This window comes from Rhinolophus hipposideros (genome assembly GCF_964194185.1).
Source record: "Rhinolophus hipposideros genome assembly, chromosome: 4".
Lineage (NCBI taxonomy): Eukaryota > Metazoa > Chordata > Mammalia > Chiroptera > Rhinolophidae > Rhinolophus > Rhinolophus hipposideros.
The window spans coordinates 6690193-6705940 of record NC_138050.1 but is presented as its reverse complement, the minus strand read 5'-3'; the positions used below and the strand labels follow the sequence as shown (position 1 = coordinate 6705940).

Sequence of the window (15748 nt, the reverse complement as noted above, 5' to 3'; positions counted from 1 at the left end):
CTGCTCAGCGGGTTATATTTGCTGAACACACAAGCTTGTGTTTTATGTAACATTAGCTGGACACGTCTTCAGTGCCTCTGGGAGAAGTGCATCCAGAGGAGTTGGGTAATGAGCAAACACAGACCTACGCTTCTAGCCCGGGGAGAGAGCTCTGTGTGCCAAACGCGGCCAATCACTGTGCTCACAATCAAAGCCAGTGGGGGCTGTGTTTCACTCTTAGCATTCAAGTCACATTGTAGTTTTAGTATCAACATTTTAATGTCAACGGTATCCCCGGGAAGTTAACTCAAAGACAGGTCACAAGTCAACCCCCTTGGAATTTGCTTCCCCATCTCTTATTGCTGCTCTGGAGGACAGATAGCATATTTTACTCTTTATCCGTATCTCAAATGCTTAACCCATTTTAGGTACTTAATACATGCTCGTTAAACAGGATGCAATGTGTAGGGAATTATTCTGCCCAGTTCTCAGTTGTCTCTCAAACACCACTGTTCTTTTCTTTTCTTCTTTTCTTTTCTTTAAAGTAGCGAAAGAGCAGTTTATTAGAAGAAAAAGTACACTCCAAAGAGTTTGGAACGAGCGCCGGAGCAAAAGCAAGGCTCAAAAGGCCTGTTATTTTCTTCCTGAATATATCTATCCTTACCTGCAATCACCTCAAGTATTGTATTGGCTGATTTGCATATCATCTCCTAGCCCTGACTAGTTCCATGAGCCTGGAGATGGTGTGTGTTATTTGCTTCTGCTTCCTGGGTGCCTAGAACTGTGCCCACGGTGGGCAGGTCATAAACCCCGTGGGAGTACTGGTTCCTAAACGACCACACAGATTACATTTTTCACCCTAATATTTTTCACATATTCTCAAAACAAAAATACAGATAAAGTCAAAGAAAAAAGGAGTCAGAATTTGAAAATACAGAAAGATACTGTGGCTATTTCCCTTTAGAACTAAAAACACAAATGTATTTCCAAAAGTTGTAGTAGCTACACTTTTGCTTACATCGGAATCAAAAGTCAATGCCAGAGCAACCTTGTTAGCATTCATCAATCGGTCACATTTGTCCCTGTGGTCTGTGAGAGGCAGGTGACAGCCATGCCTGCCTACCAGCAGCTACAGATTTTGTCCTAATTCTGTGGACATGTTCCAGCCCAGGTCTCACCCTGACTCCCGGGGGCAAGGTCATGACTGAAGGATGGACCAAGACCTCCTCCCTTGAAAAGAAGCTGATGAAATTTGCTTTTCAAAGGGATGAATCTGGTGCCAAAAGTACCACCATTACCTGTCTTGTCTTCAAATATGAAGGAAGCTACATAAGATCAACACTCATACATCATACACCTACGTATATGTGAAAACATGGGCTCCTGCAGTGTACATGCAGCTTTGGGCCTAGAGCCCAGGGCAGAGAGCATGGGCTGGGGAGAATTTTGATCATGGCTGTGCCACCTACCATCTGACATTGGGCAAGTTATTGAACTTTTCTGTACCTCAGTTTCCTTGTCTGTAAAGTGGGGATCATAATAGTGTTTACCTCATGGGGTACTTGCAAAGATTCAGTGAATATACCGAAGCACTTGAAATGGTCCCTTCGCACAGCACTACACATGTGTTGGCTAATATAACCTTTTGTATGTACAGTCCCTCGCTGGACCAACCATGGAATTTTCTTTTTTCCCTTCTGCCACCAGAGTCACATGGTCTTTTCCTTGTCCCTGCAGGTTTCCCCGCAGACTCAGTTAACAGCCCAACATCTATGTCATCGCCATCTTCTCCCTCTACCTCCTCCCTTAACCTCGGTTCATCCTAGAGCTGACCGTGCAGCACCCGCCATGTTTGAGTACCTCTGTGGGGAAAGGGAAAGTGTGGTCTATCCAGGCTCCCAGCCTTATTCCCAGGCTCTCCTTGAGTGGGGAAAGAAGGTGGAGCAGAAGCTGTACTTTTCTTGTCCCTCATCCCTTTCAGATGCCCCCCTACTATTTCCTTCTCTTATCTCTGCACACTGAGAGTCTCCCCGCCCTCAAAGGAGCTCCTGCCTGGGGCTTGGAGCCTGGGGGTTCTCAGACCCTCTGAGAGCAGTAGGAGATAGACATCTGAATTTGCAAGTGGCAAAAAATGCTGAAACACCTGGTGGGAAGGGTCTGCCGACTGACCTCCCTGCATTTCTGGCTCTGACTGGAAGGTTAACTTCCTTTTATTTTGTTGCATCATACAACAATGGAACTCCAAATAACCTACAACACGTGAAACTTTAAGACACACAAGGTTAAGGAATTAAATAGTCATGGATATAGAAACAACACTGACAAAAAAAATTACTAATATGAAACTAGTACAGCAGCCCATGATGCAGAAGGACTCTGGGGCTAAACTTTTCCAGTGTTTGACTCCTACCAGTCAAATCAATCAAAGTCATGTAAGGTGGTCAGAAGGTAAGGCAATTTCCATCCAAGCAGAAAGCTAAGTTATTCAATTGTACACTAGAAAGAGGTGAACTGGATGGTATACGAAATAGATAGCAAAAAAAGCTGGGTTTTTAAAAGTTAATTTGTATATAAATGTAGCCTCATAATTAGTGTTTAACCATATAAGATATGGTTTTTATATTCTGACTGCTGACTATATTATACTTAGCGTCATCATAATTTTTCTTTTACAATGAGAGACTGTTAGCAGTACCTGGAGAAAATTCTTAAAGAGACATAGTCAATTTTTTATTTCATTTTTTGGTCGAAACGTTTCATGTGCCTGCTCCCTTCAACTGCAGCCGTTAACTTTTCATGAATGGAGCTTATGCAGGAGTGTTTTCTCAATAAGATACTAGATAGACATATTGCCTTCCTACATACACATCTGCAATTTGAGGCAAATTGGGAGTTGGAACTCCTGTAATCTTGCTGTTACCAAACGGCGTGCATTGGCTGAGGACTGAGCCAAAGCAAGATGCAGGGTTGCATTGCAGGCAGGAAGCCAGCCAGTCACAGAGGTGGTGTGGTTGTGAGGAGGCAGGCAGGGGGGTGTTCCAGACCAGGCCTGCATTTGGTACCTCCATGGAACGAACTGACTTAACCTTCTTAAGCCTTGGTTTCACTGCCTGTTAAATGACCCCAGAACAAGCTCTTACCTCACCATTTGTTAAATGAAATCATACATGTGAAACCTTTAGCACAGCTCTGATAACATGTTATCAGTAAATGTTAATATAAAGAATTCATCAAAGCAAACCTTGAAGACCATATGCTGAGTGCAATAAACCAGTTATAAAAGGCAAATACCGTGTTCCACATACATGAGATACCTAGAGTAGTCTAATTTATAGAAGCAAAGAGTAGAAAGGTGGCTGCCAGGGACTGAGGGAGCAGGAAAGGGGAGTGAGTGTTTGGTGGGGGCAGAATTTCAGTTTGAGAAGATGAAAAAGTTCTGGAGATGGATGATGGTGATGGTTGCACAACAATATGAATGTAACTCATGCCACTGAGCTATACACTTAAAAATGGTTAAAATGGAAGTGGCTGATTAGCTCAGTTAGTTAGAGCACGGTGTTCTTAACAAGGTTGCTGGTTCAATCCCCACATGGGTCATTGTGAGCTGCGCCCTCCACAACTAGATTGAAACAACTACTTGGCTTAGAGCTGATGGGTCCTGGAAAAACACAGTTTAAAAAAAGAAAAAGGTTAAGGGGCCGGCCCAGTGGCTCAGGCGGTTGGAGCTCTTTGCTCCTAACTCCGAAGGCTGCCGGTTCGATTCCCACATGGGCCAGTGGGCTCTCAACCACAAGGTTGCTGGTTCAACTCCTCGAGTCCCGCAAGGGAGGGTGGGCTCCTCCCCTGCAACTAATATTGAACACGGCACCTTGAGCTGAGCTGCCTCCCAGATGGCTCAGTTGGTTGGAGCGGGTCCTCTCAACCTCAAGGTTGCTGATTCAACTCCCTCAAGGGACAGTGGGCTGCGCCCCCTGCAACTAGCAACGGCAACTGGACCTGGAGCTGAGCTGCACCCTCCACAACTAAGACTGAAAGGACAACTTGAAGCTGAACGGCACCCTCCACAACTAAGATTGAAAGGACAACAACTTGACTTGGAAAAAGACCTGGAAGTACACACTGTTCCCCAATAAAGTCCTGTTAAAAAAAAAAAGGTTAAAACAGTAAATTTTACATGATGTATATTCTACCACCAAAAAGCCTTTTCTGCCTTATTAAGATAATTTGGAAAATCCCCCACCTTTTTTGTTTTCTGTTGCTGAGGGTGATTGTGACATAGACAGAAACAAGTGAGAACACTGATATGTCATTTATCTTTGACAAAAATGATACTGGCAGTGGCAGAGGAATTCGGATAAATCTGTTACTAGGCAAGTCCTTCAAGGAGAGCTAAGGACAGAGAAAGAAGAGCAGGAAGAAACACAAGTGGCAGTGGAGGAGGAAGGAGGGACAGAAAGAAAGGTGGGTAATTGAAGGGCTGGACTGCGATAAGAGGTCACCCAGGACATCTTCCCGCTGCAGGCCAAACACCCCTGGGTGTTTTTCTCAGTCCAAAAATTCTCCAGGAATTAGACTCTTTATTTCAATATAGGAAGCTGGTTCAGGCTCAGACAACACTTAGCATAGAAGGTGCACCAAGAAGAAGTTCAAAAATCGATTCCAGGGGGTGGCTGGTTAGTTCAGTTGGTCAGAGTACCGTGCTCTTAACAAAAAGGTTGCCGGTTTGATCTCCACATGGGCCACTGTGAGCTGCGCCCTCCACAACTAGATTGAAACAACTACTTGACTTGGAGCTGATGGGTCCTGGAAAAACACACTTTAAATAAATAAATAAATAAATAAATAAATAAATAAATAAATAAATAAATAAATAAATAGCTAAGTTAATTCCATGTGCAGATGAATGCACTATATAGTACAGAGTGGTAAAACCAGGTTCTATAAAAGAATCTGACATTAGGCTGCTCAGCTAATGGCAGGAATGTGATAAACCATACACATAAAACGCACAATTGTTACCATAGTTAAGAAACAATTGAATGCTGAATAAATGAATTGAAATTATATGTATAGAGGGTTGTCTTCCTTCTAATCAGCGGAATGACCTTTCCTTTAATTCTGCTTCAAAAATGTGCCTTTCCAGGGGCGGGGTAAAGTAAGGAAGTCAGGTCTGAGACCTGCTATTTAAAAACAGTAGTCCTAGGGCGCCACCTACTGGTGAGTCAGCTGCAAAGGCCTGGCGGAAGGGGCTGTCCAAGTAGTAGCAGCAACCTATCTCTAAAATCAGTGCTTTCAAGTTGTGTTCTGACACATGCTAAAAATGTGTCGTTACGTCAGGGACACAGCACGACCCAAACTGAAAACCGAATTGGTAGTCAGAGCTGTGTTTAATAGAATCTAATTTCATTAAAACGCCACTCTTCCTCAAAGAATGTTGTCTTTTAAATATCATATTTGGTGTAACAAGTGTTATAGAAGTAAAATAGTGTAATGAACACCTGTGAACGTATTACCCCACCTAACACAAAACACTTCAAATGTCATCAGTGTGGGAATAAGCAAATGGTGGTGACTGTGTGTTCACATAGAGCAACAGTGAAATGAAAGGACTTCTTGTAACACCATGAGTGAATCTTAGAAGCATAATGGGTTTTTTTGTTGTTGTTGTTTTTAGAAAGCAGGATCTAGGAGTCTAATACAGTCTGATACCACTTTTACAAAGCTCATGAACAAGAGAATATTCGTTTTCAAGGAAATCAAATTCGTTGGTGCCTTTAATACTGAAACAAGAGGTGCGCTAGGTTGGTTATTCCATGTGTAAACATACGAGGTATGATTGAAAAATATGGTGAATGCTTAAATTAAAAATTATTACAGTAAAAGACACATTGTGATTAACTGCCCAAAATACTCCTCCTCGTTTTGAACACACTTATCCCATCGTTCTTGCTATTTTTTGAAGCAGTTCTGGAAGGCCTCTTTCATGTCTTTACTTCATCCTCTATCATGACAATACTCCGTGTCACACATCGCTTCTGGTACAGCAATTTCTGTCAAATAAAAACATTATGATGTGTCCTCATTCACCTTATTCACCGGATCTGGCACCATGCGACTTCTGCCTCTTCCCCAGAGTCAAAATGATTCAGGACATCGAGGCAGCCACGACAGTGCAGCTAGAAACACTCAGGAAAGAGGACTTCCAGAACCGCTTCAGAAAGTGGCAAGAATGTTAGGATAAGTGTGTTCAAAGTGAGGGGAAATATTCTGACGGGGATTAATGGCAATGTGTCTTTTACTGTAATACTTTTTAAAATTTAAACAATCACCATATATATTTTTTTAATCACACCTTGTATTTGCTTGGCTCTGTCCACAGTGCAGTCACGTTCAGAATGTACGTGCATCCTGACTAAAATCACTCTGGCAGAAAGAAAAGGAGAATATTCCTATAAATGTTAACTCACTTTTATTTTTCTCCCTGTGATCACCAACATTTTTTTGACAAGTACTTCAAGAGGGCTTAACAAGGGCCTGCGACTCTATTCCTTCAGATCCTATCAAGACAGTAGAAGAATATACCAACAAAGATAAATCAGCATGGCACTCAAAGCTGGAAAGAAAACCCCTGGCCAACCAAAACAGAGAGGGCTTTCTGGAGAGGGTAAAGCAGATGAGCCCTTCAGTTCATCCAACCGTGAGTCAGTGCAGGTATGTGCACCAAGGTTCTCAGGTGGTAAGCTGTAGGGGCTGATGGGCTCACTGCATCAGAAAATTTGGTGGCCTAACAGGAATGCTGGGGACCAAAGCTTGGGCAACAAGAGGGACCAAAGCAATGCCAGGGATCTAGAAGGGGGAAGTGCTTGTCATTGTTGTCAGAGATTATACTTGGTGATTAAGAACTCCAACTCCTTTCCTCATGGTTGCCTGAATCCAGTCTAGATGCAAAGTTCTAGAACAAGAGAGGGCATTTATTCTCGTAGCTTGAGTCAAGGATCCTCCTTTTTAGAAGGCAAAGCTCCCGAGTGAAGTCCCAACACACTGTGTACAACAGGAAAAATACCTTAATGTCACGGTGCTGTTACCAGAATAAATGCTGATGGAGAAAGAAACACGTGGTCACTACGACAGGGTCTTTACAAATAATGAATACAACAAAAAATTAAAAATAGAATTACCATACAATCCAGCAATCCCACTTCTGGGTGTATACACAAAAGAATTGAAAGCAGGGTCTCAAAGAAATATTTGCACATTCATGTTCATAGCAGTATTATTCACAACAGCCAAGAGGTGGAAGCAAACTCAATGTCCATTAATGGATGAATGAATATTGGGATACACACACACACACACACACACACACACACACACACACCATGGAATATTATTCAACCTTAAAAAGGAAGGAAAGTCTGTCACATGCTACAACATCGATGAATCTCGAAGACTTTGTACTAAATGAAATAAGCCAGTCACAAAAAGACAAATATATTTCCACTTATATGAGGTAACAGAGGAGTCAAATTCATACAGACAGAAAGTAGAATGGTGGGTGCCAGGAGCTGGGGGTGGCAGGAAAGGGAGTTTAATGGGTGTAGAGTTTTCAGATTTGCAAGGTGAAAAAGTTCTGGAGATCTGTTTCACAACAAAGTAAATATCTTGGGGTGGACGGGTGGCTCAGTTGGTTAGAACACGAGCTCTGGGCAACAGGGCTGCCGGTTCGATTCCCATATGAGCTAGCGAGCTGCGCCCTCCACAACTAGAATGAAGACAACGAGCTGCCGCTGAGCTTCTGGAGGGGCGCCCGGATGGCTCAGTTGGTTAGAGTGTGAGCTCTCAACCATAAGGTTGCCGATTAGACTCCCACAAGGGATGGTGGGCTGTGCCCCCTGCAACTAACAACTGAGAGTGGATTTGGAGCTGAGCTATGCCCTCCACAACTAAGATTGAAAGGACAACAATTGACTTGGATGGAGCTGATGGGTCCTGGGAAAAACACACTGTTCCCTAAAACAAAAAAAACAAAAAAAAATCCTGGAAATACACATTGTTCCTCAATAAAGTCCTGTTCCTCTTCCCCAACAAAAATCTTAAAAAACAAACAAACAATAAATATCTTTAACACTACTGAACTGTACACTCACAAATGGTCAAGACAGCGAGTTTTATGTTACATGTATTTTACTATTAGAAATAAATAAATCAATAAGTAAATAAAATAAAATAAAACAAAATAATAGTAGACCCCAGAGAAATCGCAAGGTAAGTGTTACCAGGAGCTTGGAGACTGCAAGTAATTCATCTACATTTCAATTTCCTCAGAAAAAAATTGGTATAATTTTGATACCTACTTCATGATGTAATTATGAAAATTAAAAGAGATAATACACATGTCAATCTCAGCACAATGCTTAGCACACAAATACCTCACAAACTACAAAGTTGGGAAATATTGACATTGTGAAGAACAAAAAGCATGTAATTCCATTTATGTAAAAAGACAAAGAACTCTTTGTGTGTGTGTGTGTATAAATATGTGAATGATGTATATATATTTAAAGAAAAAGATGGAGAAAATATACTTAAAATTTTAACAGTAGTTCCCCTGAAAAATTTGGGATTTGGGTGCATAATGGGGAAATTTCACTTATCAGTATAAGTAAAAACATAAAATCATCTGAATTTTTAATATCAAGTATGTTTCATACTTTAAGCTGTGTAGGTAAGAAATAATTGAATACATACATTTATTGTGTCCCGACTGTATACACAAATATGAGTTAGACATACAACTTGGCATACATCATATCTACTTTCAAACTTCTTAAAATTCAAGTAAAAAGAGAGGATGTTTATTTAAGAAGATAAATTGCCACATAAGGTAGATAGACTCCATGTTCAGAGCCAATCAGATGGTACAGACTCAAAGCCTTTACAAGATGTCAGTGGGGAAGCCATCTCTGGTGGAGCTGAGAAAGACCGGAGGAGAACATGGAGTTCTAGCCTGGTCACAAAGCAAGGACTTAAATAGGGAGAGGATAAGGAAGTTGCCATCCCAGGTAGAGAGAGGGTGAAGAAAAGAAAAACTGGAGGTGGGAACGCTCGAGACATGCCCAGTGAACAGGAGCATGGTTTTGGCTAGAGTGACAATGTTCTGTCATCTAATAGGAGAAACGCAATGGAACTGGCTATGGGGGGGGGCCCTGAAAGCTCTCCAGCTCAGTGATAGATGCAAATCAGTACTTTAGGGTGATGAATCTGTCGGGGGCTCAGAGAAAACACTGGATGCTGGAGAGATTAGGAGAAGGGATTAGTGTAATCTAAGTGAGTTTATGGTGGCCTGGTTTACAGCAAAGGATTAAAACCAGAAAGCAAAGCGCAAATGACAATAATTAGATTATATTTAGGGACCAAGCATTGATCTAAGTGGTTTTTATGTTTATGTAATATATGTATATGTTTATGACATTCATATACGATATATGTAACTCATCTAATTTTTACAACAACCCTGTAAAATAGGTGCCATTATTATCCCATTTTTATTATCCCATTTTCCAGAAGAGGAAACTGAGGCTAGTTCCTTGCCCAATGTTGCACAGCTAAAATGTGGTGGGGAGAGAATTCCAGCCTCGGTGAAGACAGGGAGACAGAGAGAGAGACAGAGAGAGAGAGAGAGAGGAGGATGAGGAGGAGGAGAAGATGGAGGGGGAGGAAGAGAGGAGGAGGAGAGGAGGGAAGGAAGAAAGAAAAGACAGAACTTCACCAAGTTCTTCACCAAGAACTACACCTGGCATGTAAGGACAATAACAAGTCCAAGTTTATAAGCCTGTGGGATGGAGGATGCTAAGCTTCAAAGGATGACGAAAGGAACTGCTTCAAAGGAGAGCTGCAGAGAGGACAGCAGACATCCAACATCAGGCATTCTTCTCTTAGTCTGGGGGCAGGAGTCATGGATCCTTTTAAGACTTTGATGAAAGAATGAGCCTCCTCAGTAGGAAACAAAAATACACACACACAAACAAAATATCACACACAATTTCAGGAGGTTCACGAACTCCAGTTAAGTCGGATCTAAATATACCATGTAAACAATTCAATAATGAACATTTCTATAGTAGAAATTTTATTTCCATTCATAAAATATATCACTAAATAGCTGAAAAAGTTACATATTATTTTAAAACATAGATTTAAAAAATCATATCAGCTTCTCCTTAACAAAATGCTTTTCTTTTATGTATTTACAAGAATATACTATACTTCAGACACACAATTTTCACTCAAGCCGGCCTGATGTGGCCTTTGGACGTAGGTAGATGTTCCAGTAAAGTTACTTATCAGCTCTTCCTGCCTTGCAAAAAGGCGGATTCGATTCTACAAAAGTTCCTTTGACAACAAGAGTAAATACAGAGAGCTTCTAGAGAAAAGTCCAGCAAAGCAGCAGTTGAGAATATACTTTCTTTTAGTGATGAAGTTAATCTTGTTTGGTGATTGATAACCTGTTGAAGGTAGGCGAGGTGGAGGGATGAGTCCTTAAGATGATGTTGTTTCTCTAGGAATCTTCCACGTGCGCCTGCGGAGAGGGTAGGCCTGCGTCCACCTGTCTGCTGTAAGGTCTCCTGCTTTGGTAGACAGAAGGACGCTCCGAAACATGGCCATCCATGTTCTGATACACCTGAACATGGGAAGACACAGAATACTCATCACCATCTGATTAAGACTTACATGTCATGTGCTCATATTGCGAATTATTACTTACTTTTCCTATGCATAGGCCTTAGAGACTATTCTACATATTAACTGACAAAGCAATTTGGGTCCTTTTATTAATGGAGAAATCAAGTCATAGTTAAATATTGTATTCCGTTATGGTTTCTACACTTAGGTATAAAATCTCCATCTAGAAATCCTCACACCATGCACAAAAACCGTGCACAAAAGAAAAAGGCCGCAAAAAGCGGTCCGCTCATTCTTCTTGAGTTTTCACTTGGGAGCGTAGTGACTTGTACATTTTTTCCAAAATAAAAACAGCTCTATTTTTTTTGGTCTGGTTATAAAATACACATTCATACAGACAATTAAAGCAATGTAGAGAGTTATGTAGAAAAGAGCTAAAACCATCAGAGGTACCCACCATTCTGACAGCTTGCAATGCACACACAATTCTGTGCCAGTGGACTCAGACAGTAGATTCTGTTTTAAAATCTTATTTTGAATTACTGACACGTTATTCATGTCACACGTGCCAATTATATTGTTCTTATGTTACATATTTTCACTATAACACGAACACACATCATCTTTTTAATGGCAGCCTAGGATTCTACAGTACTGATGGATCATAGTTAACCCTTTAATGGGTTGGTAATATAATCAGTTAGATCAAAGTGAAAAAGTGCACACGTGACCTTGTCCGTCTTTGGGGGAAGTGAGGGAAATGATCAAAGGGGATGCACTTTTGAATTGTGATATATTTGACTTGTGCTGCCCTGAAGAGCGGTCTCCTTATTTCTTCTCCTATCAACTGTGTCTAGAAAGACTATTTTCTCCAGTTTTATCTCCTTACCTGCGTATGTTTCACAATAAACAAAGTTGAGCGTCTTTTGCTATATTCAGGAGCCGTTTGTATGTCATTGTGAATAGTTTGCTACTCTCCTTGGCACTCCGATATTGCGCTGACAAGTTTTTCTTATTATTCATAAGAACTCTTTGTGAAGTAGGGGTTGTGCATTTTTAAAAAATTTTATTGGGGAACAGTGTGTTTCTCCAGGGCCCATCGGCTCCATGTAGTTGTCCTTCAATCTAGTTGTGGCGGGCACAGCTCACCGGCCCATGTGGGAATCGAACCATCAACCCTGTCATTCAGAGCTTGCACTCTGACCAACTGAGCCATCCGATCGTCCCAGGTTGTGCATTCTTTAAGCTTAACAGAATCCTCCTTTACCCCCACCGCTCGCTGTTCTCCTTTTTGTTTTGTTTGTTTGTTTTTCACAGTCAGTTATAGTGTTAACTGACTGAACTGTCTCATACTCTGAATTTTTCTTTCTAGAAAAAAAAACAAAAAAATATATACTGTGTTTCCCCGAAAATAAGACCTAACTGGACAATCAGTTCTAATGCTCTTTTGGAGCAAAAATTAATATAAGAACTGGTATTATATTATATTATTATATTATATAAGATCCGGTTTTATACTGTAGTAAAATAAGACTGGGTCTTATATTAATTTTTGCTCCAAAAGATGCTTTAGGGCTGATTGTCCAGCTAGGTCTTATTTTCGGGGAAACACGGTATATATTCTTTCAAACCCGGTCTGCATAATGACAGTTTGCCTGTACCCTTAAGGATGAACTGTAATGATACATCCTTTTTTGTGAAGTGGACTTAGCAGTTGGTTATGACCTGTCGGACCTGCTCAACCAAATGTGAATCTCAGGCACTGACTTTCTAACCATCTAATGAAGTGACAAAAATACCAATAACACTTCAAATCCAACATCCCCACACCTGAATTCATTATCTTTGACCTCCAAACTTTCTCTTCTTCCTGTATTTACAGTTCCACTTAACACACTGCCATTCATCCAGTCCCTCAGTTTAGAAGTTTCAGAACTATCTCCTCAAGCTCTCTCTACACCCACAGCCAATCAGTTAGTGGGTCTGGTTCTGATATATCACTTTTTAAAATGTCTTCCTTTCCATCTCTGTAAGTGATTTTCTTAAAATAAATTTTTTCGTTGCACAACGAACACATAACTATATTCTCTTTATAAAAATTTAAAACCCTGGGTTTTCAAGTACATCAATATAAAGAGGTACATAAGATTTTCTTGGGCTTTTTAAAATGGTTTTTCTATCCATAGTTATGTTTTTTTCATTCTGAATGCTACTTATTTGTCCTTCCCCATTTTTCTTAACTGTACTCTTCATAGTTAGCATGCTTTAGTGGCATATTTGTAAACTTTGTTAATATACACTATTCATATGCTTTGAATATTATATTTAAGTAATATAGTATTCAAATCCTGACACATACTGTGTTATCTTGGGCAAATTACTTAACCTCTCTGTATCTCAATTGACTAATCTACAATACAGGCAATAACAGAACCTGCTTCATAAGATTGCTATGAGGATTAAATGAGTTACTAATATCTTAGAATAGTGTATGATCAACACTCAAAAAATTTCAGCAATTACATTTCATTATTACTATTATCAGTTCAAAAACAACTTTTGGTTTTCCTGGTCATCACTTATAATTTTGTTTTTGTTGTTCTTGGTTTATAAAATTCTGCATTTATCTCTATTAATTCCTTCTTTTCGCTTTGTTCATTCTCTTCCTCTTCTCCCTCCTCCTAATAAATGAATTTAGAGATATAAATTCAGCCAACTTCCCCAGGTTTTAATAAGCAGTGCCCATTTTTACTTCTTTTCCTTTTTCCCCCCTCCCTCCTTCTTCTTTTTTTTTTTTTTTAATTAATTTTATTGGGGTGACAATTGTTAGTAAATTTACATAGATTTCAGGTGTACAATTCTGTATTACATCGTCTATAAATCCCATTGTGTGTTCACCACCCAGAGTCAGTTCTCCTTCCATCACCATATATTTGATCCCCTTTACCCTCATCACCCACCCCCCACCCCCTTACCCTCTGGTAACCACTAAATTATTGTCTGTGTCTATGCTCCCTCCTTCTTCTTAACAAAAGACTTGATTTTTAATTTCTGATATATTACCTTGGGGCTTTTTTGGGTTTTATCAGTGATTTCTCATTTCACTGCATTGACGTTAGTGAATGTAGCCTGTATGATAAAGAGTTTCGTTTATTTTGAAATTCTCTTTCTTAAGTGTGTTTACTAATTCTTGCCATTCTGTGTTTTATATGTCCAGGATTTCTCTTTGTTTCTCTCTTCCCCATTTGTTGGCTTGATCGTGTTTTCTATGGTCCTTTTTTCCCTCTCTGCTGAATCTGAGGTTATACATTCTATTTCTGTTTTACCAGTGCTTACACTGACATTTTTCACACCCTTTTTATTCTCATGTTTATTTAGCGGTGTGGCTGCCCTCACTGCAGAATCCTACTGGACCTCTTCCTACCATTTTATGAAAGCACTTTTCCTTGTTCTTTCAAAGCATCTTCTGTTGTAGGTTTTCCCTCTTCTGTCCAGTCTTACCTTCTAATTGTCTAGGGCATTTTCCACAGTTTCTGGTTCACAGAGATCTCCTTCTTGCTTTTCAAAGGCAGTTAATGGCCTCACTTCTTTCTATGTATATATGGGGGCCGATACGAGAGGAAAGATGGTGTGAGCTCAGGCCCCATGGCCTCTGCCTCGGTTCACGCCCACGTCTGTGCCCGCCTCCTATTGCTGACTCACCTCTGAACTGATGTCCTTCCTTTCACTCTTTTGCCTGTGCTTTCCCAAACTTACTTTTATGTTTCCTTTCCTTCCTTCCAGAAATATTTGCTTCCACCTTCCATATGCTAAGCATTATGCTAACAGCTGGGTGGACAAATAGTGAATAGTACATTCTAACCGGCTCTCACACTGACTTTCATTCATTTAGTGACCGGGGAAAGTGATTGTCTCCTGACTATGGGACTCCATCAGGTAACATAAAGATGAGCAGCACACCATCCCTGCCCTCATAAATTAAGTCTCGTCATGAGAAAGACAAACCCATAAAGAAAAATAGTCACACAACGTGATTTGCATCTCATATAGTTATATACGAAGTGTAGGGGATTCAGAAGAAGGAGTCTGAAATCTGACTAGAGAAGTTAGGAGAGTCTTTGGAGAGGAGAGAATATTTGATCTGGCTCTTTTATTTTCTTAAATTGAGGAATAATGGACACATAACATCATATTAGTTTCAGGTGTACAACACAATGATTCTATATTTGTATATATTGCAAAATGATCACCCCAATAAGTGCAGTTAACACCCGTCACTATATATAGTAACCTGGGTCTTTAAGACAGATATTGAAGTATGTTTGTCCATTCTAAAATCTTTATTGGTTCACCATTGTCTAAAAAAATGCTTTTGCACGTTAGTCAACCATCTCCCTGCTCTAACTCCATACCACTGGGGTTGGGTTCTATCTAAAAGTATTCACCTACTTACGTGTTTCCCTCCCCTTCTCACTTATTCTCCAAGATCCATTTTCTTTCCCTGGTCCATGATGAAGCAGAAACAGAGATTCTACAGAAACCATTCCCATGAGTACAAGGAAAGAATGCTGGCAAGGCCTGTGTTCCCATCCAAGAGACTGGATATAACTGTGCTTAGAAGACCTACAGAGAAAAGATGGAGTGGCAGAGGAGGAACAGGGTTTGCTCATAATGGGCAGAGCTCCCTGGCATGGTTGTGTAGATTAATTCTTGCTCAAAGGTGCTCTCCCAAGCGGGCACTGAAACCCATCTGTGTTCTACTCCCCAGGCGTCTAGACTGGGGCCCCCTTCACCAACCAGGAGTAAGGGGCTCCTCTTGGTGTATTCGTCCTCCAGCCCCAGGGGGGGCGCCATTTTCTACTTCCTGCCAGTATTTCTGACACTGGAAGGGAAACCTTCCATCACAGAGGTTCAGGGGGAGTGGGAGAGATTAGGGGGAAAGGTCGGAGAACTGTCCTTGAGCATGATTACCCTCAGCTGAATCATCATCCATGGAGAGCCTTCCATTCAACAATTCCTGATACCCAGAACAGAGGGACAGAGGGAACAGAGGGAGGGGGATTTGGACATCCTGTGGGTGTGAGGA

At 40.7% G+C, this 15748-nt stretch overlaps 1 protein-coding gene across 1 annotated transcript in view; it reads right to left on the bottom strand.

Moving 5' to 3' along the window:
* Positions 1-10394: 10394 nt before the first annotated feature.
* Positions 10395-15748, bottom strand: part of FLT3 (fms related receptor tyrosine kinase 3) — a 61402-nt gene continuing 56048 nt past the window's right edge. The window contains 1 exon segment of the mRNA XM_081046016.1: positions 10395-10660. Within this exon segment, the coding sequence (XP_080902142.1) occupies positions 10538-10660 (123 nt within the window). The 3' untranslated portion in view covers positions 10395-10537.